Here is a 22,773-nt window from a genome sequence, read left to right as displayed (position 1 = left end):
AACAGTCTGAGTGTTTGCATCGCGACCAGGAAAATTGGAGGATTTTCGCTCGATACACATTGCAAATTATCAGTATTCCCGGTGAAAATCAATCTCGAGTGTCTCAGGCACTTGTCAAATTGAGTGCACTTGGAATTTTGAAGAGTTTCGCATTGTGTCAGGCGTTAATTGTTCACATTGGACTTTGTTTGGAGTGCTTCACATACTTTCTACATTAACTTTTCTACCCAAATTTCTGAGGATTTTACTAATTCGCCACTTTTTTGGACTGTGTGACTGCTATTGTCGCCTGTGGAGGGGCCATTTGGTGTGCAATTTGCGGAGGAGATTGAGGAAAATTCCAGACATCAGAGCGAAATACACGCGAAAGCGGAGACAAGGTGAGTTGCCTATATTTGGGGTGGGGAAATGTGAGGTTATGTGTTCCCCCATGGCGAGACTCCGCCACTTTTTTCTTGCCACTCTTTGGACCAAAGCTCTCTCGCTCGCACGCACGCACATGGTCATGGACGATGAGGCGCAATGAAGAAGTTTTGTGTCTCACATGAGGAATTTATGCTCTTTTTAGCAACATTCCGCTGCAACAGCTAATTTTGTATGCCCTCGAAGACGTGTGCACTTTTGTCTCAATAACGGTGCAGAATTCCGTGCGAGAGTGAGAGGGAAAAGAGCAGCCGAAAAGAGACACTTTAGCGATATTCGATGTTAATGCGCGCCCCACAAACAATTAATTAAGTCCAGCGTGAACGATTCGCTGGGGGAAGAAAAAGGGTCGTCGCACTTGGGAATACTTGCGCAGAAAATGCAAGGAGAGTCTAGAATTTCTACAAGCGGAAGTGTCTTGAAAATGTTCCAAATACCACAATTAAAATGTATTATTTTTTACCACACTTTGCATGCTTGATTGTTTGTCGCGCGATTTCCCATTCATAGGCTGTGGACAACAATTGAATTTATTCCTTTCCGGATAATAAGTAGTGAAAAAGCGCGATCGAGAAATTTGCTAAACCCTCAGCATTTGCGTCAATAAATGTCTGTTTCTATCTGCAAATAGCACTTGAGATGCCAGAGAAAAAATCTCGTGATGTGCACACGTGATAATGGCAATGTCAATGTCGAGAATAATGTTATTTTCTCAACTGACAAATTGGGTGAAAAAAGTTTGTCGCCTCCGCAACAATTACTTGGTGCTTTTTCAAGTGTTTAGCAGATATTTCCAAGTAGAACCAGAAAAGAGCCATAAGTGGTGAAATGAAGCACAAAAAGAGGGCGAAAAGTAGAAAATTTTCCATGAGAAAGCAATGAAATGGTCAAAAAGAATCAATTGAGAAACACAATTTGGATTGGAATAAGAATATTTGAATCAAATTCTATTTCAATTTTCTTAGGCACTTCATCGCTGGCATTCATTTTCAATATCAAGTGATAAAAGAGAATCAATCAACATCTCACAAATTAATTCGTGTTATCAAACAATAAAAAATTGAACAAGCCCTAGACAATTGTTCAGGCTTGTCACGTTTTCTTCTTCTTTGTTGAGACAGTCCGAAAGGCTATGAAGTTAGGAAAATCTGTTAATCATGAGAAAATATGTAAATAGTTGACATATAATTATACTTATCATTTACTTCCCATATTCTACGATCTGTTTGGGAGTGATTTCCTATTTTCCCTTTATGCGACTCACACTTATCAGATGAAGAAATGATCTTTGAGAGTTTCATCATGCTCCAGAAGCAGACACACTGACAACTTTATGCTAATTTTTCCCTGAAACCAAGAGAGAGAAAAAATCGATTCTTCTGGTTTGCTTTGAAATTTTCGTTATCGAAATTGAGATAGCGACAAAAATTGATACATTTGTGTGCTTTAAAATAATCACCTTTTCTTGGGTAAGAGGTGTAAAAATAGCAAATTTTTGGCTTTCACTTTTGTACTTGATCCCCTGAGGAAATCTCAAAACTTTATCAGGGACACTTATCAGGGGAAGTCTGGGTGTTTTTTTTCTGTCGTTGGCAACACGCGAGAAGGAGAGAGAATCTTCTCGAGGAGTGTTTAAAGTTGATTTTTCTGTGTCAATTTTGAAGGGAAATTAGCATGGAGTTGTTTTTGATTGATATCACCACATGGAAACACATCCCAACTGGCTTTTACACACAATAATATTTGATCTCCAACCGTGATTTTGGTGTGTGGATCGCGCTTCTTCTCATTTCTACGCAAATTAATTCGTTGATTCGTCAATTGTCGACCTATTTGCCCCAGAAATTATCACAAATTTGACTTTGACGAGTGCGAGAGATTCTTCGTTTCTTGTCAACACCTTCTGGCTCCGATGGTTTTTTTTCGGATAGAGGGATTGAGGCCATGCCGAGGCGATGGGGTGGTACAAGCGTCTTTGTAGTCCAAAAAAGCGACGAAATTAGCATAGCAACTCACTTAAAATTCAGCAGAAGATTGCGACTCATGATCTCTTTTCTCCAATCTCACATAATACTCCAAAATACGTTCAGTGAACTGCGCGCCACACGCTCTCGCGAGACGCGAAATTGTTTGTATTTGATGGAGATGCTTTTTCTGGATCATGTGAATGACATGGCTTGGTGAAATATTGCGCGGAAAAGGATTTGTCTTGCTCCAATTTGAGGCAACAATATTTATTGAGGATCTTTCGCGCGTGATGTTCTAATTGATGGCCTTTTTCTCTCATGTGCTCTGTTCAGGTCAACTGACTAAGAGGTGGAGTGGACTGTCAAGTAGATTCCTGTGCCAAGAGAGCGAGCAGAGAAATGAGATCTGACGGCCGGACAGTGTCCGAATGGGAGGACAGTGTTCTCTTTGATGCTGACGATCCTGACTTTTCGAACCTCACGGCCAATGGGAATGGCATTCTCAGCTCAAATCCACCTCTTGTGGCAACAAGTGCAACGGAGCGTCTTCACATGTTGAACACATTAATGCGAAAAGGTGAGTATTTCTTTTTTGTTCCACTCAAAGCCATAATGGGAAAGCTCTTACATGATGAACAGGGTTAGTTAAAAATGTTTATGTGTGTTTTTTTTTTACTTTATATTCCAAATTGAAATATACAATTTTACGATTTGCCCTGTTTTTAGATGTTAAAAATTCAAAAATAGTGACCATAAATTGTGACACGTGGATTTTATAGTTTCTTTTTCACTTCATTAATTATTTAAAGCAAAACCTCCGACTTTATTACATACATATATAGGTATGTTGAGAATGGGAGTGTACAATGAACGAAGAGAGTCACAATACTGTCTCAGTGTGAGGTTTTATTGCATGAGCGTGTAGGTAAAAACAATGCCCCGCAAAATTGCAATTTTTTGTGTAACTGTCTCACTTATATGAAGAACTTGACACCGTCAATTTGCCGAATCATCTTCAATGTTTGGGGCCATGCAGAAAATGTGTGAGCGTTGATTTATATTGCAAGTGACACGCAGTGAGTCGGCAAGGTGACACACTCTTTCGGGGAGGGCAAAGAGCATGTGTAATAATAATATAATTGAAGAAGTATTGTATATACAATGAAAAAATTCCCTACTCAACTCGACCACAGACGACAGCCTTTCACGTTTCATTCCACCATCCAGATCACCTTCTGCCTCGGATTCCATTCTCATTGGGGCGACACAGTGCCACTTTCAGCGAGACTACCCAACATTTCCCAAAGGTGAAGTGTTGGCGTCACTTGGGCCGAACCTACACATAAGCTCTCGTTCAATTGGCGCCCTTCACAGAGGGAATTCTGTAATAAAGGGGAACCACTGGGTGAAGTAACCTTTCGAGGGACTCGCCTGAGCTGTTGAATACTCAATAATTTACGGTGAGGCAGAATTTAGTGGGATTGCACTCGAAATAGAACAACCGCCCAAAAATACTACCTATGCGAGACAGTCTGATTGAGTCTCAAACAGAGTTGGTGAATTTATAGATGTGAAACCAATTCTGGGAACATACTTGTACTTGTCAGAGAATTGCTCTCGATAGTTGTGAAATATTGTCCGAACTGTCATAAGCCTCGATCCAGTTCAGTTTTTGTTGTGTAACTCGTTTTTTGAGTGGCATAAGACATTTTAGGCAATTACTAGCCTATATTTTTTGGCAACATGGCAAATTCTTGGAATAAATAGAATATCATAGAGTAAACAAAATCATTAACCTTATCTAGAAAAGTAGAGCTAATCACTCATCACCTCTGATCTTTGGGGGCATTTTTACAGGGCGAGTCTTTCTGTGTTTGGCAAATCGTGAAGTTGGGAGACAAGGTGTGAAACTAGTTTTCTGTAAAGGTGTCTTATTCAAATGTTATGTATCTCACCAAAAAGCCAAGTGAGTGGTGATTGCAGTTCACCCACTCGAAACGGAAATGTTATATTGAGGCTTTTCTCTCAACCTCTCGCAAATGGCTTTGCCATGAATGATTTATAAATTGCTCACAATTGTCCGTGCATGAGTGCAGAGGAAGAGGTTTATTTTCAATTTTCGGAATGACTTATCTTACCGAAAAGACGACAGACAATCTTCCAAAGCTGTCAGGAGACAGGTCAGATAATCTTGGTGTGGCCAAAAGAGGAATCTATTTATAGGATTCCCGATATTTCATCAAATGGCAACGAGTCACCTCATTTAAGACCTTTAACACCACCTCCTCTGAGCGTCGCTCTGTGAGTTTTTGGGGGCCTGTGGCAGTCGTGATAGCGAGTCGTTTGTTTTGTTGATAAAACATAACAAATTGTTGAGAACATTTCATCATGTTGACGGCTCTCTGTCAAAGCTGGAAATGAGTGTTGTGGGGATTTATATTTTTCTCCTTGTTTAATCCTATATACAGAGATTGTGAGAAATATCTTCTTTTGCACAGCAATGACGAAAAAGTGACTGTTGCTTCTTCGAATTAGAGCTTCACGGTTCTATATTTTATCGCAGTTTATCGCGAAAAACACCTAAGCAATTTACCTCTCATTACTTTTCGCTCTTTCGCGCAGCTTCAATATTTGGCTCCATTAAAGCAATTTCGCAAATTAATTTAATAAATTGATAAAAATTCGGATAATATTAATTACGGACGCGGTTAATTCGTGGTATATCACATAATTCTATGTGATAGTTGTATATTTTTCTTTATATGTAAAAATTTCCCAACACAATACATATTTTGCCTCACTGGCAATCAACACATTTGAGGCTATTTATTGAATTATCTCGCAGACGAGCCTCTATTTTGTATTTGAACATGATATTTTCTATCACATCTCGATGATTCTGCATTATATGCGGAGTGGAAAACAACTGACGTATGATGAAAGAAAATGTTCGTGTTTCTCGTATTTATGGCGTTAGAAGAAGATGCGATGAATTTTTGGATGCGCGATGTGAATGAATGATGGAATCTTATATATGAGAGTTGCAGTTTTGCCAATTGCGCGTGAATTATGAATGAAAATACTATAAGATGCATTGAACGAAGAGGAGGGAGAAAAAATCGGAATTAATTGCCGTACTTTCTCACATAGAAATAAATCTTTTTTTTCTCATTGAACATCAATGCCAATTGATTGGAATTTATATCAAATTTCTTCAATGATATTTTTATACTCTCAGCTAGAAAATTGAATTGAAACAAAAAGACAGAGAGGCAAAAAATGGGTTCTTTGTTACCCTATCGTGACCTAGACGGGCGTTAATTTTCTCCTGATGTGTCAAAAATATGTCTGGAGAAAAGTGGCTTGTGTCATATTTTTTTTCCATTGTTACATTTGACATGGTTTGTATACTTAAATATGAAATTCAGTGAAAATTGATCGTTGCTTACCCGACAAGTGTCTTCTTATAATATGTGTATGTTTTTTTTTTGGTAAGAGGAAGAATTAAATAGATTGGCAAGAAATTAGCAATCTGAGAGACAGTGTATAAATTATGTTTGTGGCGATCTTTTATAGCAAATATCAAGGCACATTGAAAGTGTTTTGGGTGAATGTACGTCTTTCATTTTTTTTTCTCGTTTAGCGCAGAGGGAAAATCTTGGGGTCAATAACACAGCATGACATACGGCGGAAAAGAAAATTTTCTTTCACCAGACACTTCCATAAATGTTGTCGAGATAAATTAATCGCCAGTTGACACGCTGCGTTTGTGGTGAAGAGATGGGGAGATAATTATGAGGAAAATGTGGGTCTGGGTCTAAAATTTATTTATCTTGTTCACGACAGATGGGAAATGCCAACAAGACATGGAAATTTACGGAAAATTTTATATCACCGCCACCACCACTTTTTTTCTTAAGTGAGTAAGTAAAACACGGCAGATGAATTTCGTGAGAAAAATAAATTCACTGACATGAGAGAATTTTATTATCTCTCTCCCTGAAATGCCCTTGGAAAAATGATTAATGCTAAAAGTGTCGCACAGTTTCCATCTCATTCAGCTTTCAACCGTGACACAAAATGCATCGCATGATAACTTTTCTTTTCCCAGAGCTTTATCACGCGTGTACCAAAGAAGGAAGGTTGTGTGTGCAATATATTGATGGAAGAGAAGGAAGACATTGGGCAATTTTGTGGGAGAAATAGCAATTTATTAGTTTATTTGAAATTTTAATGGCTAAATGCTCAAACTAATGAAATTGGGAGTGAGAAAATGAAAGGGGAAAGTCTGTATGTATATCCGATAAAGTATTAATGTCGATTCTTGTCGATGCTGTCGATAGTCTACTTGAGGCGAAATGGAAACACACTTTTTCCATTTCAGAACCAAGGTTAATCCCATTATAATTGATATACACTCTTGTATTATTTGTTGTAAAGCTTAACGATGGCCTACCCGGCGGGCAAAGAAGTCGGGTTTATTAAATTGATCGCCTGGGGTTGCAAAAGATGCCCAAAGAAAAATGCATTCTCCGTCTTAAAGTGCGGAATTGCGTATCTTGTCTTTTTTTCGTTAGGATTTCTTCGCTAATGTGTTTTGAAATATTTCATTTCAATTTATGGATGTTCGTACAAAATTTAAAAAATTAAATATTTATAAACCTCAAATTCTACTTTTTTTTGCTAAATTGATCGACCCATCTGCATTCATTGGCTTGTATTTTTTTTACTTCTATCAGTTTAAAATATTCAGAATTACCTAATTGATTTTGACTTCAGTCAGTGATACGCAGTTCACTGAAATTTCATTTTTTATAATACATTTTAAACCTTTTTACATTTGGATTATGCTTTTTGATAGTTATGTATCATCTACTCATTTTTAATATTTACGTCTTATGGTTTCTTGTTGGTATTGGACTGGTGGTAATGTTTTTACTCTTATTTGGAGGCTTCTGACTCTAATTGAAAGTATAGTTGAATTATGTGCATTGTTCATTCTTCTGGCTGATGAGGAGCTATTTCCGGAGTTGACTCATTAATCAGATGGATAAAGTCAATTCAAATAAGTGGTAGAGTATAAAAAAAATACATTCACTTGCGTTTTAAAAGATTGTCTGAAGTGTGAAATTACGTTATATCGTCTACATTTTAATATACAGTTGATAGGGGCGATATTTTCAAAACAATTTTTATATTAATTTTCGCATTTTAATTTCCACTCGGTTTCTTGTGAAGTATAAAGTCCAAAAGTTGGCATATTGCTATGTATACGGCGATATGCGTTGTTACATTTTTGTTTTTCCTATGCATACCTTATGAGCACGTATCGAGATCGAAAGTCAATATTTTCTTTGGATACAATATCCTTGAAGTCAGCTGGGCTCTGGGGAAATACCATATTTATAGATGATCCAGTGGAGAGTCATAAAGGTGGAAAATTGTCAGTTTACTCAGTAATCGAATTTTAATCAATTTATTATCACACCCTCACGAGAATTGTGTGGCTATTTTGAGCAGATCAGTCAGTAGCGTCACATGTGTGAATGGTATAGGAAATGTTGACCAATACATGTAACATTTACAGCAATTCCCCATCAATTACTCGTCAATTGTGTGGTGGAGGAAAATTTTCATGAATATCTTTTCGCACTAAACAGTCTTTTTTGTGGGCCTCCTGCTCATTTTGGCGGTTCACAAACAGAGAAATAAATAGAATTATTCAAGGAATTTTTGCATTTCAAAATATCTATGGCTTACAAGTGTTGAGATAAAAAAAAAAACCCGCCGAAATGTTTGGTTTTGCAATCGGCTAGGCTATAAATAGAATACTTGTGCCTAATTTTAAACTAGTTTCTTCCATTAATATTTAAACTTGTGTGGCTCTAATATTGACTCTCCTGAGAGAAGATGCAAATAATCGCGAGAGGCAACCTTTTAGTGGGATTTTTTTTCTCGCTTATTGTGATTCTAGCTAGCTTTTTTTTGTCTCGCGCTCTCTCAAACATGGTGTGCCAAAAGGAGAGGTGTTCTGGTCTTTGCAAATATTTTCCTTTGAAATTGTGATTTGCGAGTGGAATTTTTTGTGCATGCAATTATCATCCGCAATTGACTTTTTTCTCACCTGTATGGTTAATTAAACTGTCGATGAGCCTTTTTGGGTATAATACGCAATATTTCCATGAGAAGAATAAGCGGGGCATTATGAATAATTACATATTTAATAATGAGTCCGCGCGTTGTGAATTATAAATGAAAAACAAATACACGAGCGCAAAATGTGCTCAATTTCCGGAACATATTCCATAAATGGATGCTTATTTCTTTTCAATCGTCCAGCAGCAGCATAAGGCCAGAGGTTACGAGGGTGACCCGTGGGGACACACATAGCGTTGGTTAAAAAAGTTTATTCTGTGGCGTTTGAACTTGACTCCATAATGAGCCCCCCGCAATCGGTCAATGAATGAAACATGAGTTCACAAGGAATATTTTCAGAACTTCTTCTGCTTTCATGAATTGAAATTTTCCATCACCACAAACCATTTACGGTGTGAAGATGTCGTCGTCGCGTGGTATTTGGAAAACTGTCAGAGCACTTCTTCTTTATTTTTTTGTGAGATATGTAAGTATATTTTTGGGAATAGGAGTGCCTCTCAAAAGTGGACACCTGTTTTGTCTATTTGCAGAGATGTGCTTCTTCGGTTCGTGTGTGCAAAAAGCACAAGACACACACACACACAGACTATACTTTCTGACCATTGGAATGAAAGTAAAAATAAAAATTATGTAAATGACCCAAGCGAGGTGAGGAAGTCATTAAGGCATTCCTCTTTTTTCTTCACTTCTTATCAACCACTAATGCTCACATAGAAACAGAGTAACTGTGTGAAATTTGTGTTTGGGAGAGTTTGTTTTGCATGCCAATAAAGCAAAACAATGATGATCGTCCGGTCAAGTGGCGCGAGTTTTTCACTGTGTGCCATGAAATTAAAATGTGACTGATATTCTTTTTTCCTCGGGAAAGGGAGAAGAGTAGAGAAAAGGAAAAATGACAAGGGGCGAGTTACAGAATTTAATGAGTTGCATTGTCAGAACCCACTATAGAAAGCTTTAACATTAAGAAATGTCAAGAGATGGATTAGCGTGAGTGATTTTGTGAATTGTAGCAGAAATCTTGTTTACGGTAGTAGATCTTTCTCTTTTTGGGCACTTTATCATTGCTTGAGTTATCAAGAGGTACAATTTCACTGATAAAATAATGTGTGACAAACCCCTTGACGGAAACCTCATGCAGTCTGTGTGATTTTCGAGTGGTATTTTTTTTTCTTTGGCACGTGGCCATTCATGAGTTAAACGTCAGATTACATTCAGCACCATTTTAAAAAATCATGTGATTCTTCTAATGTTTGATGAAACAAACTTTCCCAATTGTGCGACAGTCAGAGTCAGGAAAACTGACCTCAAATGTATAGTGATCTTCAGAGACAGAGAGAGAGAGCTTTGCAAAATAATTAATATCCATTTAATCCGTAGTATTATTGTTGACTGCGGTATCTTTAAAAAAAAAGTATTTCCGTGACATTTCTCTCAAAAACGTGGCGCCTTAAAAAAGACATGTTATGTATATTTTTTCTTGGTCAAACTGCGTGACTTTCTCAAGGGGATTTCAAGGAAAGAAAACGCTTGTGGGAGAAGTTGAAAAAAGGTTAAACAATGCAACTTTTTACAGTGAGATATTCTAATCAGGCGACAATCTAATCTGAAAAAGAGCTATTTATTGCCTCTGAAAACATGTGTGAGAACCAATGGCGACAAGTATGATTCAATAGTCACGTTTACTAGGTAGAGACTCTTCGCTGATAGCCCACCTGATGAATTTGCCCCCACTTTTTCCTGTACATTGCGAATTTCCCTGGGGTTTTTTCACCAGCTTTTCCGTCACTCATAACATGTGATTGATGATAGCACAAAGTCCCAAAAATAGCTGAAAAAATCACAGTGGCAAAAAAGACGACAAGAGAAGCATTAAGTAAATTAAAAAAATACGCTTTTGATTGTCTGCGAAGAATTATTATTGATGATAAGGGTAATTATTATTTTTTTTCTATTATTCGACAGGAAATGAAGAGAGTGAGAACAAAAAAATCATCTGGAACATTTAATCATGAGTCAGTGATTCTTTCACTTTTACGAAGTTTTATTGTTTTACTGGAGTAGAAAATATTTGTGGCTTATTTGCTCTTATAAAGAACTTCTCATGTGACATTGGGTTGTAAAGGTACATATAGTAAATATTTTTAGGAAAACGCGATATGACGAAATTGTGCGCATGTAAATAAAAATAATCACGTTTCTGGAGGACTCAACTAGAGAGAGGTTGATGAACACAGTGTGACCGATCCTAGGTTATAATGCTACTAACCTTACAATGCAGAAAAAAACGGCAAGACAAATGGTCGTAAAGCAGCAATTTCTCAGCAATAATTTTACTGGCAACGAGTATCAATTAGTGAAAACAAATAGATTACTTTAGAAAACATGGTGGAATGTGAACAAAAGGCAGTCCAATGATTTTTTACAAGCCATTATTAAGGTGAGCATGAAAAAGGGGTATCTTGTGTGTCTGAGGAAGAGTTCCGGATTGAAACAATGTCAGTGCAATTTGCGTAGTGAAAGAGAGCTTATTTTGATAACTACGTTTATTGTTTGACTCTAATTAAACAAGGTAAAATTTATACAAAGCATGAGAGTTCGAAATTTTGTGTTTGTATGATCAAATATAAATACCGCTCGTGAATTTGTTCATGTGATATTAAATAGTAATACAATATTCGCTGTATTTCTCTATTAAGTAACAATATTCATGTATCAGAAAATATGTGCAAACTAAAGACTTATTTTTTTCTGAGAGTTTCTCTGCGTATTTTTGTTTTTACTTTATCACGCGAAATTTCTTTAACAATTAAAAGCAAGCGTGGGACATATCGGCTGCGAGAACCTTATATTTCTTCCACTTTGAGAAGACTTGTGATTATTCACAGTTTTATGACATTCTCACAATATATACGAGTTCACATTGTCACTATGAGGATGTCACTAGATCAGCTCGTGTATCTCTCTCTCTCTGAAATCTGTTTATTTTTCCTTCTTTCCCGCTCAGATGCGATTGTGTGGTGTAAATTACACACATGAGAATTGTTTTGTTTTAATTGTGGCACGCGTGTCTTTAGTGCTAACATGGCAAAAACTTTCTGCAGACGCTCATGAGACTTAAGTGTGCGAAGTTTACAATTTCATTGTCTTATCTCTGCGTGAAATTTAACAGTTCTCCCTTTTCTCCCCTTTGCAATCCTATTTTGCTGCCTTTGGCGATATCTCTCTGTTTATTTTTCTTCTTGGTATTGATATTGCGCGAGGAAAAAGTGCCTTTGACACTTCTTCTGAAGTGGAGACATTAAGATAATTTTTTTTGTCGTCACGTCTACTGTTTGAAATGGCAAGAAATATAATCATGAGATGCCATATTATTTATTAATGTAAGAGTAAATCATATCTCTGGAGCTTTGTGAGGAGTCGTTGCATTGTTGCAAATTGGTGCTCGGTGCTCGTGTATAGGAGGAAAGCCGTGAAATTTAATTTGCTGGTAGAAATGTAGGATTGCAGAGAGCACTTCGCCTAATGAGAGACGTTGTGGCAAGAAGGAGGATCGTTCAATGGTTGTTTTCCCATTATATAAGATGGAATGGGAGAAAATGTAGAGTAATTATTTTTATAAATATGGTCTCCATTACAAATTGATCTGTTTCATATACTGAAGGTGTTATTCTTGAGCCTTGTCAGTCCACAATTCTCACTGTAAGTGTATGTAGGTGATCATTTCGCATTACATTTTTTGTTTGTACATATTTATTATTACCGAGATTTTGATTCTATTGGGATTTTGGTTTAAGGTATTTTAACGTATACAACAAAAGAGAATTTATGCAGGAGTTAAAATAATTATGATCATGTTTGTGGCCTAGTGTTCCACTTTGACGCCACATATCATCTCGCGTTCCTGTGACATTTCATCACCTTTCCAAAGGTGATGAGACGTGCATTTATTTTGGATGCATCACCTTGTTGATTGACTGAATTAACTATTGATTCAGCTCATTCTCACGTTATCCCATTAAGACAACAACATGAATTTATAGCTTCTCATCAGCAAAGATCTAAATATGGTGGTAAAAAAATGTTTCATGTGTGACACTGAGTCACTTCGGTATTGATGAAGTGAATGACAGAAATCACTCAGTTTCACTAATTAATGAAAAAAATTCATTTCATCTTCTGTTCGTGCATTGAGAAATTGATAGTATAAATATGAAATTATCGATACTCTTAACTGGGATTCTCAAGAATAATGTTGATATTGCTAAAATTATCTTTCTAGGCCAAGTGAAGTGTTGAGATGTAATTTCTCGCATGTCCGTGGCAGTGAATTTACAACTTGAAATTACATAAAATATGCGAAAACAATATTCTTCTGCATCTGAAAATAGAATTGCGTGGAAATTGTCATAAAAGTTTTAATGTGCAAGTGAAATCTTCAAAACATTACGTGTTTGTGTTATTTCTTTGCACATTTCGCTGAATTAGCATGAAAAACTTTTCCATGTGATAATTTTCTATAATTATTTGTGTGATGGCGAAGAAGACTTATGTTATATATCGTCAATTGTGTGTGAGTCAGAAAGTTATAAACTAAAGTTTCTTTTGACATCATTAAACTTGCTAAATTAACAAGATTAGTTAATTATCTTTTTTCGTCAACGAGAGAGTCCTTGCGGTTTGTCCATGAGGAAATGTGACGAAGACTTTGAGAATGTCTCTGTGAAGAGCTTTGGAGAGACAGAGTCAACGTGCGTGAGTTGTTGATGTTGAGTCCTACATTTATTTTTATGTTTCCCATCGCGGTTGTGTTTTTCAAAAATTCACAATATTATTGTATATAGAAATGACGTCTCACATGTCATCGCATTTCCTTATTTATCACAACCATCCTCGCAAATATTGCGCCAATATTGTGTTTTAGATTTCTTTTTTTGCACGCTCCTCAATTGGTGTTTGGATGCAAATAAATCTAACATGATAGATGGCAATATGTGGCAGAGTGTTTTGCAGTTTCTAGCAAAGTGATTTGACAACCAACACATATGTCTTTGTTCCATTTATTGATATTCTCATGAACATTCAAAAGTCTGATAAAAAAGAGTTAAACCGTTGTAGTTAAAAAGTGCTGTATCGCACTATGATAGATGTTGACGCCTTCTCTGGAGTTTTAATTTGACTGTTATGTATCTACTCCAGTCACCTTGTCTTGTGGGACAATTTTCAATCTTCTTCCTGCTTCATTGAACTCATGCATCTTTTGGCCTTTGTGCAATTGATTTTGTGTCTTTGTTGAGCTTCAATCTCAGCTATTCTTCCGCTGTTTTTGCTCTAGACTTTCAATTATTATCCCATTGACGAAGTTATGTGAATGGCGTTTTTATGGGTGTGTGACCACGAAATTCAACCAATATAATATTTAATATGTATTTTTCACATACATATTGTCATATATGACGTGTGGCGAAATTATTTAAGCTGCAAAACATATGGCGGAGTGTGTAGTGACAAGAGAAAGGAGAGATATTGTTAGGTGATGAAAAAGGCAATCTTACGTCGTTCACACTATTAATAAATTGCTCAATAAAAGCGATTGTGGTTAGGAAAAATGCACTCATTCGATGAATTTTGCGCATCTCTTCCCTGATTCTCGGTAATTTCACCATATATATTTAGCATAAACACACACGCTTACAGTGGGGGAGAGAGTAAAGAGACATGCAAAGCATGGGCGTTCTGCAGACAGCTCGCTGACGAGGCATTAAATCACGGTAATCATAACAGTTCGAACAGCCTCGAATATTCTGAGGAATAATAAAGCGTGATAATTTGGTTATCTTTCTGAGAAGTTGTATCAATTTCTGTGACTTCTGCTCTCTTTTCTTCTTGGTGCTGCTTAGCCAGACAATAAAGATATTTTGTTAAAAAAAACAATTGCAGAAGCAGTTTTTCTATTACGAAATATGCGTCTTATTTTGTGACTTTAGTAGAGCCGACAGATGGGACTATGTCGTGTATCTGTCTGCTTGCTTGTGTATTTCATGTCAATAAAAACTTAAATGGACGTCTTTTTCTTAAGTGTTAAGACGTATCGGATCTGTTATGCCGTAAATACAGCTTCAGTGACATCAGAAAGTTCGTAGTAACACGTCACATGGAGCTTTATGTATAAATTGTATCCCTATTGTATTCGTTTTCATTGTACTTAGTAAAGCAAATACTGAAGTAAAAGAAATAGAATTACCGTTGGAAGTCTACATTCTACTTACTAACATCCGTTGCTGGAAATTTCGATCAATGTTGTTAGATAACAGCATATTGCTTAACCTACACTTAAACGCTTGAGGGTTTAATGCTCTCTTGTTTCTTTCCTAGCTGCGTCAATAATTTTATAGTTGAAGATCAAAATCAAAAATGACGAATAATTTTTGTGTCACCTAATTGTATTTCCCTCATAGAACTTTGTTTATAGTTCTTTCTTATGTAAAGCTATAGAAAATCCCGAGCAACAAGTTTTATTTAAAAGAAAAACCCCAGTAGATTTCTTAGATCTTCTAGCATTAAATTGGTCTGTTGATTGGAAAGCCCGCAAGTATTCTCTGGACCACAGATTCGTATTGTTGCAAAGGGGAAATCGGTTACTCATCATCTCGCAGTGAGTGCCAAGAACGAGATTGGGAAATATGAACGCGGGGGAAATGGTTTGTGGATGAGGGAGATTGGACGGAGAGGAGAAGCCTGTGATAACGACATAGGACGCCTACGGATTCTTTTTGCCGCCATACCGCACATGAATTTTCCCCACTTTGGAGTAACGTCACAGACAATCCCACCATTCGACGGGCCCCGGAGAGGCGCCAATACTCACACACACACACACTACCATATGGCTTATGATAAAGTTATAAATACTGTGGGACTTCCACGATTCATGCTCAGTCGATAAATGTTAAGCTTACCTCTTGGTTGGTGTCTTTCAAGCTCCCATTAGTGGTCTGTTAACTTTGGCTTTTTTTGGTCTTTGGCGTTTGCGATTGTGGATTACAATAAGTTTTGCAATTTTCGTGGAGATTTGAGATTCGAGTGCGCGCGTTTTGTGGCACAATTTGCAAATCATCACGGATTCGCGAATCCAGTGCGAAAAGCTCATTTGCCCACGGAAGATATAACAAGAAAGGAGTTTTATTTGTCTTGTGCGGTAGTGTGATTTTTTTTGGATAATATCAAATGTAAGTTTGACTTTGGTTTGTGCTTTTCACCTTACAGTCAAAATAAATGTTGGATTACCTATAAGCATATTGTGAAATTGGAGAGAGGGAAAAAGCTCCTCAAGGTCTCATCTGAGAGCCACAATCCGTCTTACCGGCGACAGTAATCTCACGTTACTCTTTTCTGGCGCCACAAAGTGTTGTATAGTGATTAGTCGAGCAGAAACTCTGCATATTTTACATTGTATAGTTGTGTATATTGAGTTTTTTTGTTAAATTCGTATTCAGATGCTCGATAGTATAGTGAAAAGGCGGACTTATGTCAGGTGCCATTAATTGACTGGGGCTTTTTACTGGCGGTTTCTATTTTTTTGCCAAAATCTGCAAAATGCGCTTCAGAAAATTAGTATTTACTAGACGTGCGCGAACCTATGATCGTTGAGAGACAATTGCTTAGGCCAAAAGAACTAGTTTGCATTCAAGACTGGCGGTGGGTAATTTATGTAATTGACTACATGAGAGTGTTATATAAAATGGTGTGTAGTGGGAAGTTAGTGAGGCTTAGGGAAGAGAGAATTCAAATTGTGAGACAAGAGGAAGATGCCACAGCTATTCTTAGTTGATTTTGCATGTGATGGTTCTTTGTGCAAATTGCCCATGTCGCGAGAAGAGTGTCTGCGGGGCTCAGTTTTCGCCAATTGAAACCTATTGAATGTGTCCAACACGCAAATGGCATAAGAAATTATTAATACTATGTGTTGGCTCCTTTTTGGAATGCGCAGCAAATGATGCTGGTCATGTCCAGTTCACGGCAGTAAAATCTGTTCTTGTCCAGAGAGGCGCGAGATAAAATACTTGCAACTCCTCTCGGAGATTGTTTTATAATGCCAAGAGTTGGGTGGTAAGGAAGAAACAATAAATTGCCATTTAGTCTGACATTGCTTAGAGGAATTTGCAAAGTCTCCTGCAAAGTACACTTAAGTGCATATGCAAAAGAGGAGAAAGACACATTCATTTGTGAGGAGAGCAATTATAAATTTGTACACTGTACTTTTGCTCGAAGGCAAATATTTTTCTATCTATACATTATGTCAATTTACACGGAGAAAGGAACAAATCTCTGTCTTCCTGAAAGTCCACACCGTGAGTGTGTGTGTTCGCGAAGGTGGGAAGGCAAACATATATGCTAAAAATCATTTAGAGTGAGAGATATGAACGTAAAAAAGAGAGGTGAGAAACGATGGTGGCCAGAGAAAGTGATGCCTTCATTTAATCAGGAAATGATCAATTTCATTTTACAAAATTTCAACGCACTTTGAGGGGTTTCGTGCATATAAAAAAGAGAGATACACACTAATCCCGATTTGGCCTTTGTCGTGATATAAAATGTCGATTTTCTCCAGAGAGCAAAGATGCTTTTTGTGGTTCAACAAACTCAAGAGAGGTTAATTGCTTGTTTTTTAGTCAAAATTCGCACAAGGCCAATGTGGACCAAACAAAATATGTAAGGAACTACTCTTGAGGCTTTCCACCCTCACAGCATTGCACATGACTCAATGCGATCTGAATACAGAGAGTGTATTGAAAAAAAAGTCCCGCAATAATATTTGCATAAAAGAAGAATAAAATTATCGAATAAACATTTGACGGGGGAATTTCTTGAGTATCACAAGAACTTATCGATTTGTCATCAAAAAAAAACTAGTACAGCGGAGGAAAAATCCCACAGAAATTCATTCGTTGTGAAGGTGAAATTCGCATGAAATTTACATAACATTTTTTATACATGTACAAATATCTTCTTCGTTCATCGCTTTTGATTGAGTGGAATGAAGATGTTTCATTTACACAGTTTTTGCTTTGGATTTGATGCAATTTCTGTGGATTGCAAGGTAATTTCTCCCTCTTGAAGACACTTTTCGCTTTTTTTTATCATGTACAAAGTGAACACTTTGGCAATATATAATTTGCACACGTTTTCAGTGGTTGGAGGAATAAGTCGCAGCGGCGGGATTTGTCGTCTTCATCTTAATATCTCGGTTTTGTTTCGATCTCAAATTGTGCTCAATTATGTTTTTATTCACTTGACATCATCCTGAACACGTGAAAACGTCTTTAATAAAAATGACCTGTCTTTGTTTAATTAAAATAACACTTTTTCTTCTAATACATACTCTGTTTTATTTGCGCATAAAATAAAGATACTTTTATTCTTTGCTTGCAAATGCGAATATTTAATTTAGCTACACCTGGGCAAATATGATATAAATTGTCAAATATTACTGCTGGATCTTAATGTGTTCTGACAAGAACTAGAATTAATCTAAAACCTTCCAGTAAATTTCATGTGGAACACAGGTGTTATAATATAAGTCATTTTCATTTACACGACCTTTTGACAAACTACGCAGTTTGTTAAATTTTCAGATCTATAATGGATATAAGAAATTTTTAATTTCAATTGATTGATTTAAGTGAAATCTGCGCCGCTGAAGCTCTTGCCTTTTATTCATATATTATCTAATATATACTGCGATATTTTAATTTAACAACACACTCGAGAGAGTGTTGAAAGAGTCTTTTTTCTCGCCTTGACATAAAACACTTTTTATCCAGGTTGTATGCGTGTGTTTGATTTAATAATTCGCATTTACCAACAGTGAACAGGAATTACACTCTATGGTACAAATATTAGTTCAAGTGGTGAATATTTAGAGCAATTTGTCACATATAAATATTAATTTCTTTTATCTACAATTTGCACTGTTGCTGCATGATTTAATTGGCAATATGCAGGGAGACTTATTGTGTGTGTCGCTCGTGTAATTAATTGGAAGTCAATGCATCGTCTTTTTATATGTGAATCACGACAGAAATAGGTATGAATTTGTGGGATTACTTTATGGGTGTCTCTTTTGTCGGCATTGTGAGTGCAATTAAGAGAAAATTGACGACTTGTCGACACAGTGGTGTATTTTAATAGCCATGTACAGCGAGAGTGAGAGAGAGTGAGTTCAGAGAATTCAGGCGCTATTTGTGGATTTATTCGCCAGACGATAAGCGCGTGTGATGCAATTTTCCGGGGGCATTTTTCCATGAAAGATTGTGGGTGACATTCGCCGGGTCAGAATGATTATCATGCTTTGTAGTGGTGTTAGCGAAAATTTGTGGATTTGGAGACTCGGGTGTGAGATTAGGAGTATTTCTCGCGTGATTTACTCTTCCACATCATGATGGGAGTTGGGAACAGATGTTTAGTGTTGGGAAAGTGGTATAAATTGGACTAATCATGTGAGAAAATGCGCGGTCGTTTTGCTAAATTTCCGACTGTAAAATTTTCCATGCGAATCCAGACACAAGAGAATTGGAAATGGTCTGGAAAACTGGCTGTGTTGAGGTGCGGGTTGAAGCGAAAACGCCTCTTTGGGTGGTTGATGAGCGCAAATCAATATCCGAGTGGAAAATTCCACGGTAAGGTTTTGGCATTTCGAAGTGCGATGGTGACGAGCATCCTTTTCACCCTTGTCCTTGGGGTGGAAAACAAGATTAATAGACTTTCACAACAATTTTGTGGGTGAGCAAAGGACAAAGGGAGGCGGCAATGGAATATGTTAAAATTGTGTTGGGTAATAATATTGAATTCCGGGTGTTTAGCATGCTGTAATGTTCTATCACGAGACGAGGAATTTATTTAATGAATTGTGGGCGTTCATTCATGTGCCCACAACAGTCAATTATATTCTCGTGAAATCTCCGTCATGTTGGAGTGAAAAGCGAACTCCTCCACTTTGTCAGCATCAATGGTTTTGCACACGATATTCAATTTCCTCGTAATATTTTGCTATAACTTTCTGTTTTTTTCGCAGCCTTGAAAGACAAGACGGTCGCTTTTATCGTTGCCAGAGATTCTGTGGGATTTTCCATTGCAAGGATAGAGATAGGGATGTTGTCTGAGTGTGACAATTGCGGAAGTCTCCAATGACTCCTCACATTAGGTTTATTAACAATCAATTTTGGGGACTTCCTGCAGTATTTTTCTGAGCATTTTCACGTGAATTTCACACTCAATCGCACCGAGCGCGTTAATCAATCTAATCAACCCAAATAAATAGGCGAAAATGAGTGACAAGTCGCGAATTCATGGAATGTTAGGAGTCACACTGTCAAGAGAGTCTCTTTATCAGTACGCAAAAGTTGCTCTAGAAATGCTCAAGTTCATTCACAATGTTTCCATGTGAATGCAGCGTGATAACGTTCCACCACGCAATTTTCATGGAGTTAAACTATTACCGCCAATCCATGGAGAGATAATTGATGAATTAAAAGTTCATTGGAAATGCCTTCCAGGCTGTAATTAAATTGTTGGCTAGTTGGGCGTTTTTTTTTTTGTTATCAGAGGAAGTCTCAATATATTTGTGGGTCAAGAAGTTTCATGTTTTTCTCTCTCTCTTTTCAGTGCCTTCAACAATGTCCGTTGCGAGTGTTCAAGCACCTCATTTGGCCGAATTGTGCTCGTCTCTCGGGTGAGTGTCTGTCTAGTCTTCTAGTGAGAGCAAAATTCAGAATGATTCACCTGAAATGATGAATGCTAATTGCATGCTCATTTGTTATTCTAGTCGCTCGAGCTTGAGTGTCTCATCGTCACTGTCTGATTTGGTTGGGAGTCCGTTTGAGATTTCGGCGGACAATGTCCTGACCATTGAGGATCTGCGCGTGCAGATGGGCTCGTGCTTCACGTGTGGAGTTTCCTGGGCGGAGGATCACGTTTCGCTGGACTGCAGCGAGTGCGGTGGCTACGGCCTGGAGCGGCCCTGCCCGCTCTGCGATGGCAGCTGTGGCAGCACCTGGAAGAGGGATTTCACAATGGTGAGTGTTGCGAACAGCCACAAATCCACCGTCAAGCCGATGGAGGGGGAGAATTGTGAAGACTGAATTGTTTCTCTTCTGCAGTCCCATGCTTCCGGAAAGGCGAGGTGGCAGGGATCGTGCCCGGCGCATCCGATCAACCTTCCGCCTGCCATGGTGCTGCCCACGATCGTCACACCCGCCACAGTTCCACCCACTTGTGGGGCCACGCGGAATCAGTTCCTGGCCCAGGAGCTCTGCGCTCGGCTCGAGAAGCTCTCCACGCAGACGTGATCAGCTCCGTCAAGGCGAAAGTGCCTGAAAGGCCGACATGAGAAAGAGAGCATTATTCGGGCTCACGTTGCAGTTGAGCCTGGGATCCTTCAGAAGTACTTTAATGTTTTATTTTTCCTTTTTCATTTGATATAATGGAAATGTTTGTAAGTAAATTATATATATATATTTGTAGTAATTCTCTGGAAGAAATCTTGTACACAACAAACTTTATTGTCAAGGGCGAAATTTTGACGGCAATGTGGCACTTTTTTGTGCTGCAGCTTGTCGATTTTCGGCGGGGATGAAAATCTTATGCTATATAAAAAAAAAAAACATGAAACCCTTTTTGTAAAAATTTGTGAATATATAGAGGAAAAATATTGCAAAAATTCAATAAGACTGTGGCGCCAAAATGCTCAATTCTGGACATTAGTTTAATTTTTAAGGGTGGTGAAAAAAAGGGGAGAAATATTTGAGTTTGTGCATTTTATTGAGTGTCATTTGATATTTTGCCAAGATTGTAGCGCTACAGTTATCAAAATTCCATGTGAAACCAATCAAAATGCTCACTATTTGGCAAGTGAAAGCAATATGTTAAATAGACCGTCAAATGAAGCCTATAAATTTTCAACAAATGGAATTTTTTTTTTCTTTGCGAAATAGCAACTAAAAGAATTGTATTGGCATTTATTTGGACAGATAACGTTTATAAAAGTGTTTAACTACAAGCTTTTAGCGGGATTTTGTGAGGCGGAAAAGGCATTTGAAGAGAATTTGTGGGCATATTTCGATAGTCTGAACTCTTTTTTTGTTTTTCAAAATTCAGCCATGCTACAAAGTAAGAAAAATCCCATCAAGAGTGGTTGATAAAACCCTGAAGAGCAGCAAGAGCATTCTAATAAGTTAATTAAATATTAAGAAAGCCCCATTATATTAAAATTTAAGAATGTGTGATATTCCGGAAACAATTTATATACTGTATAACTTGTAATTATAAATTGAAAAAAATGGAAACCTATAAAAGAGATAAAATATTTACACGATATAATATATTGTCAAAATTGCAGGAAAGGAGGATTTGTATTGGAAGTGTTGTTTCTTTTAACAGAGAAATATTCTTCTGGTGAGGATTTTCTGTGAAAATTTCCAGTGATTTTTTTTCTTTAGTCTGCATTAATTAAAACTATCGCACATTTTTTGGAAGGATTTCTTCACAATCTTATTTTTCAAGTGACAAAATATGTTTTCTTCTTCCTCACAGAAAATAATTATGTGTTCCTGACAGAGTAAATTGCAATAGCGAAGAAGAAGGAAATGTTGAGTTTTGGAAATAAGATTGACTAGAGAGATGATTTTTAAAGACAACAACTCACTACCATTAAACGATAATTTGTAATTTATGTTAACGAAAGCATTATTTCTAAGTTGAAGATGACTTTATAAGCACAAATCACTTGACATTCAGAGAGTCTCACATTTTTCATCAAGCGAATTTTTCTTTGATTTTTTTCTTCCCAACCTTTTGCTATAAAATATAACATTTCAGACATTGAAGCGCAAAAAAGACCAAAGATGAGCAATATAAAATTTTCATTGTGATGTCTCTGAATTTGGTGATGGGCTTAATAGAGAATTTTACCTTACTAGAAAATGTCTTTTTTTTTCGTCATTATGCAGAATAATTATCTTCAACACTAAATTATTATTTATTAGCTGCAAAGCAAGAGGAAAATAGAAAAAATAGATGAGCAAATAAAAAAAACAGATTTTTCTTTTGTTCTTTTAGAATTGGAAAGAATTTCTTATGCAAAAATACCACTTATACCTATAAGCTACTCTTTTTATATTGTCAAACGCTATGATTTCATTTATTAATAAATATTTCTTTTCCATTTTATTTA

General features: G+C 37.0%; 1 protein-coding gene across 1 annotated transcript; it reads left to right on the top strand.

Moving 5' to 3' along the window:
- On the top strand, positions 1 to 22,773 carry LOC132263351 (protein pinocchio). The gene is made up of 5 exons (XM_059763070.1): positions 1 to 380; positions 2,724 to 2,967; positions 20,208 to 20,274; positions 20,368 to 20,617; positions 20,702 to 22,773. Exons 2-5 carry the CDS (start codon positions 2,790 to 2,792, stop codon positions 20,888 to 20,890), a joined length of 684 nt encoding a protein of 227 aa, XP_059619053.1. The 5' UTR covers positions 1 to 380; positions 2,724 to 2,789; the 3' UTR covers positions 20,891 to 22,773.

The sequence above is a fragment of the Phlebotomus argentipes genome, unplaced genomic scaffold (assembly GCF_947086385.1).
Source record: "Phlebotomus argentipes unplaced genomic scaffold, Phlebotomus argentipes genome assembly contig_15, whole genome shotgun sequence".
NCBI classification, from domain to species: Eukaryota; Metazoa; Arthropoda; class Insecta; order Diptera; family Psychodidae; genus Phlebotomus; species Phlebotomus argentipes.
The sequence above is the reverse complement of the archived record's forward strand: the minus strand, read 5'-3'. Positions and strand labels throughout refer to the sequence as shown.

Excerpts from the sequence above, each read along its gene's own strand:
- LOC132263351 (XM_059763070.1), top strand. The coding sequence starts at position 2,790 with ATGAGATCTGACGGCCGGACAGTGTCCGAATGGGAGGACAGTGTTCTC. Across the intron at positions 2,968-20,207 it reads GAACACATTAATGCGAAAAG|TGCCTTCAACAATGTCCGTT; the intron begins GTGAGTATTTCT and ends CTCTCTTTTCAG. Across the intron at positions 20,275-20,367 it reads GAATTGTGCTCGTCTCTCGG|TCGCTCGAGCTTGAGTGTCT; the intron begins GTGAGTGTCTGT and ends TTGTTATTCTAG.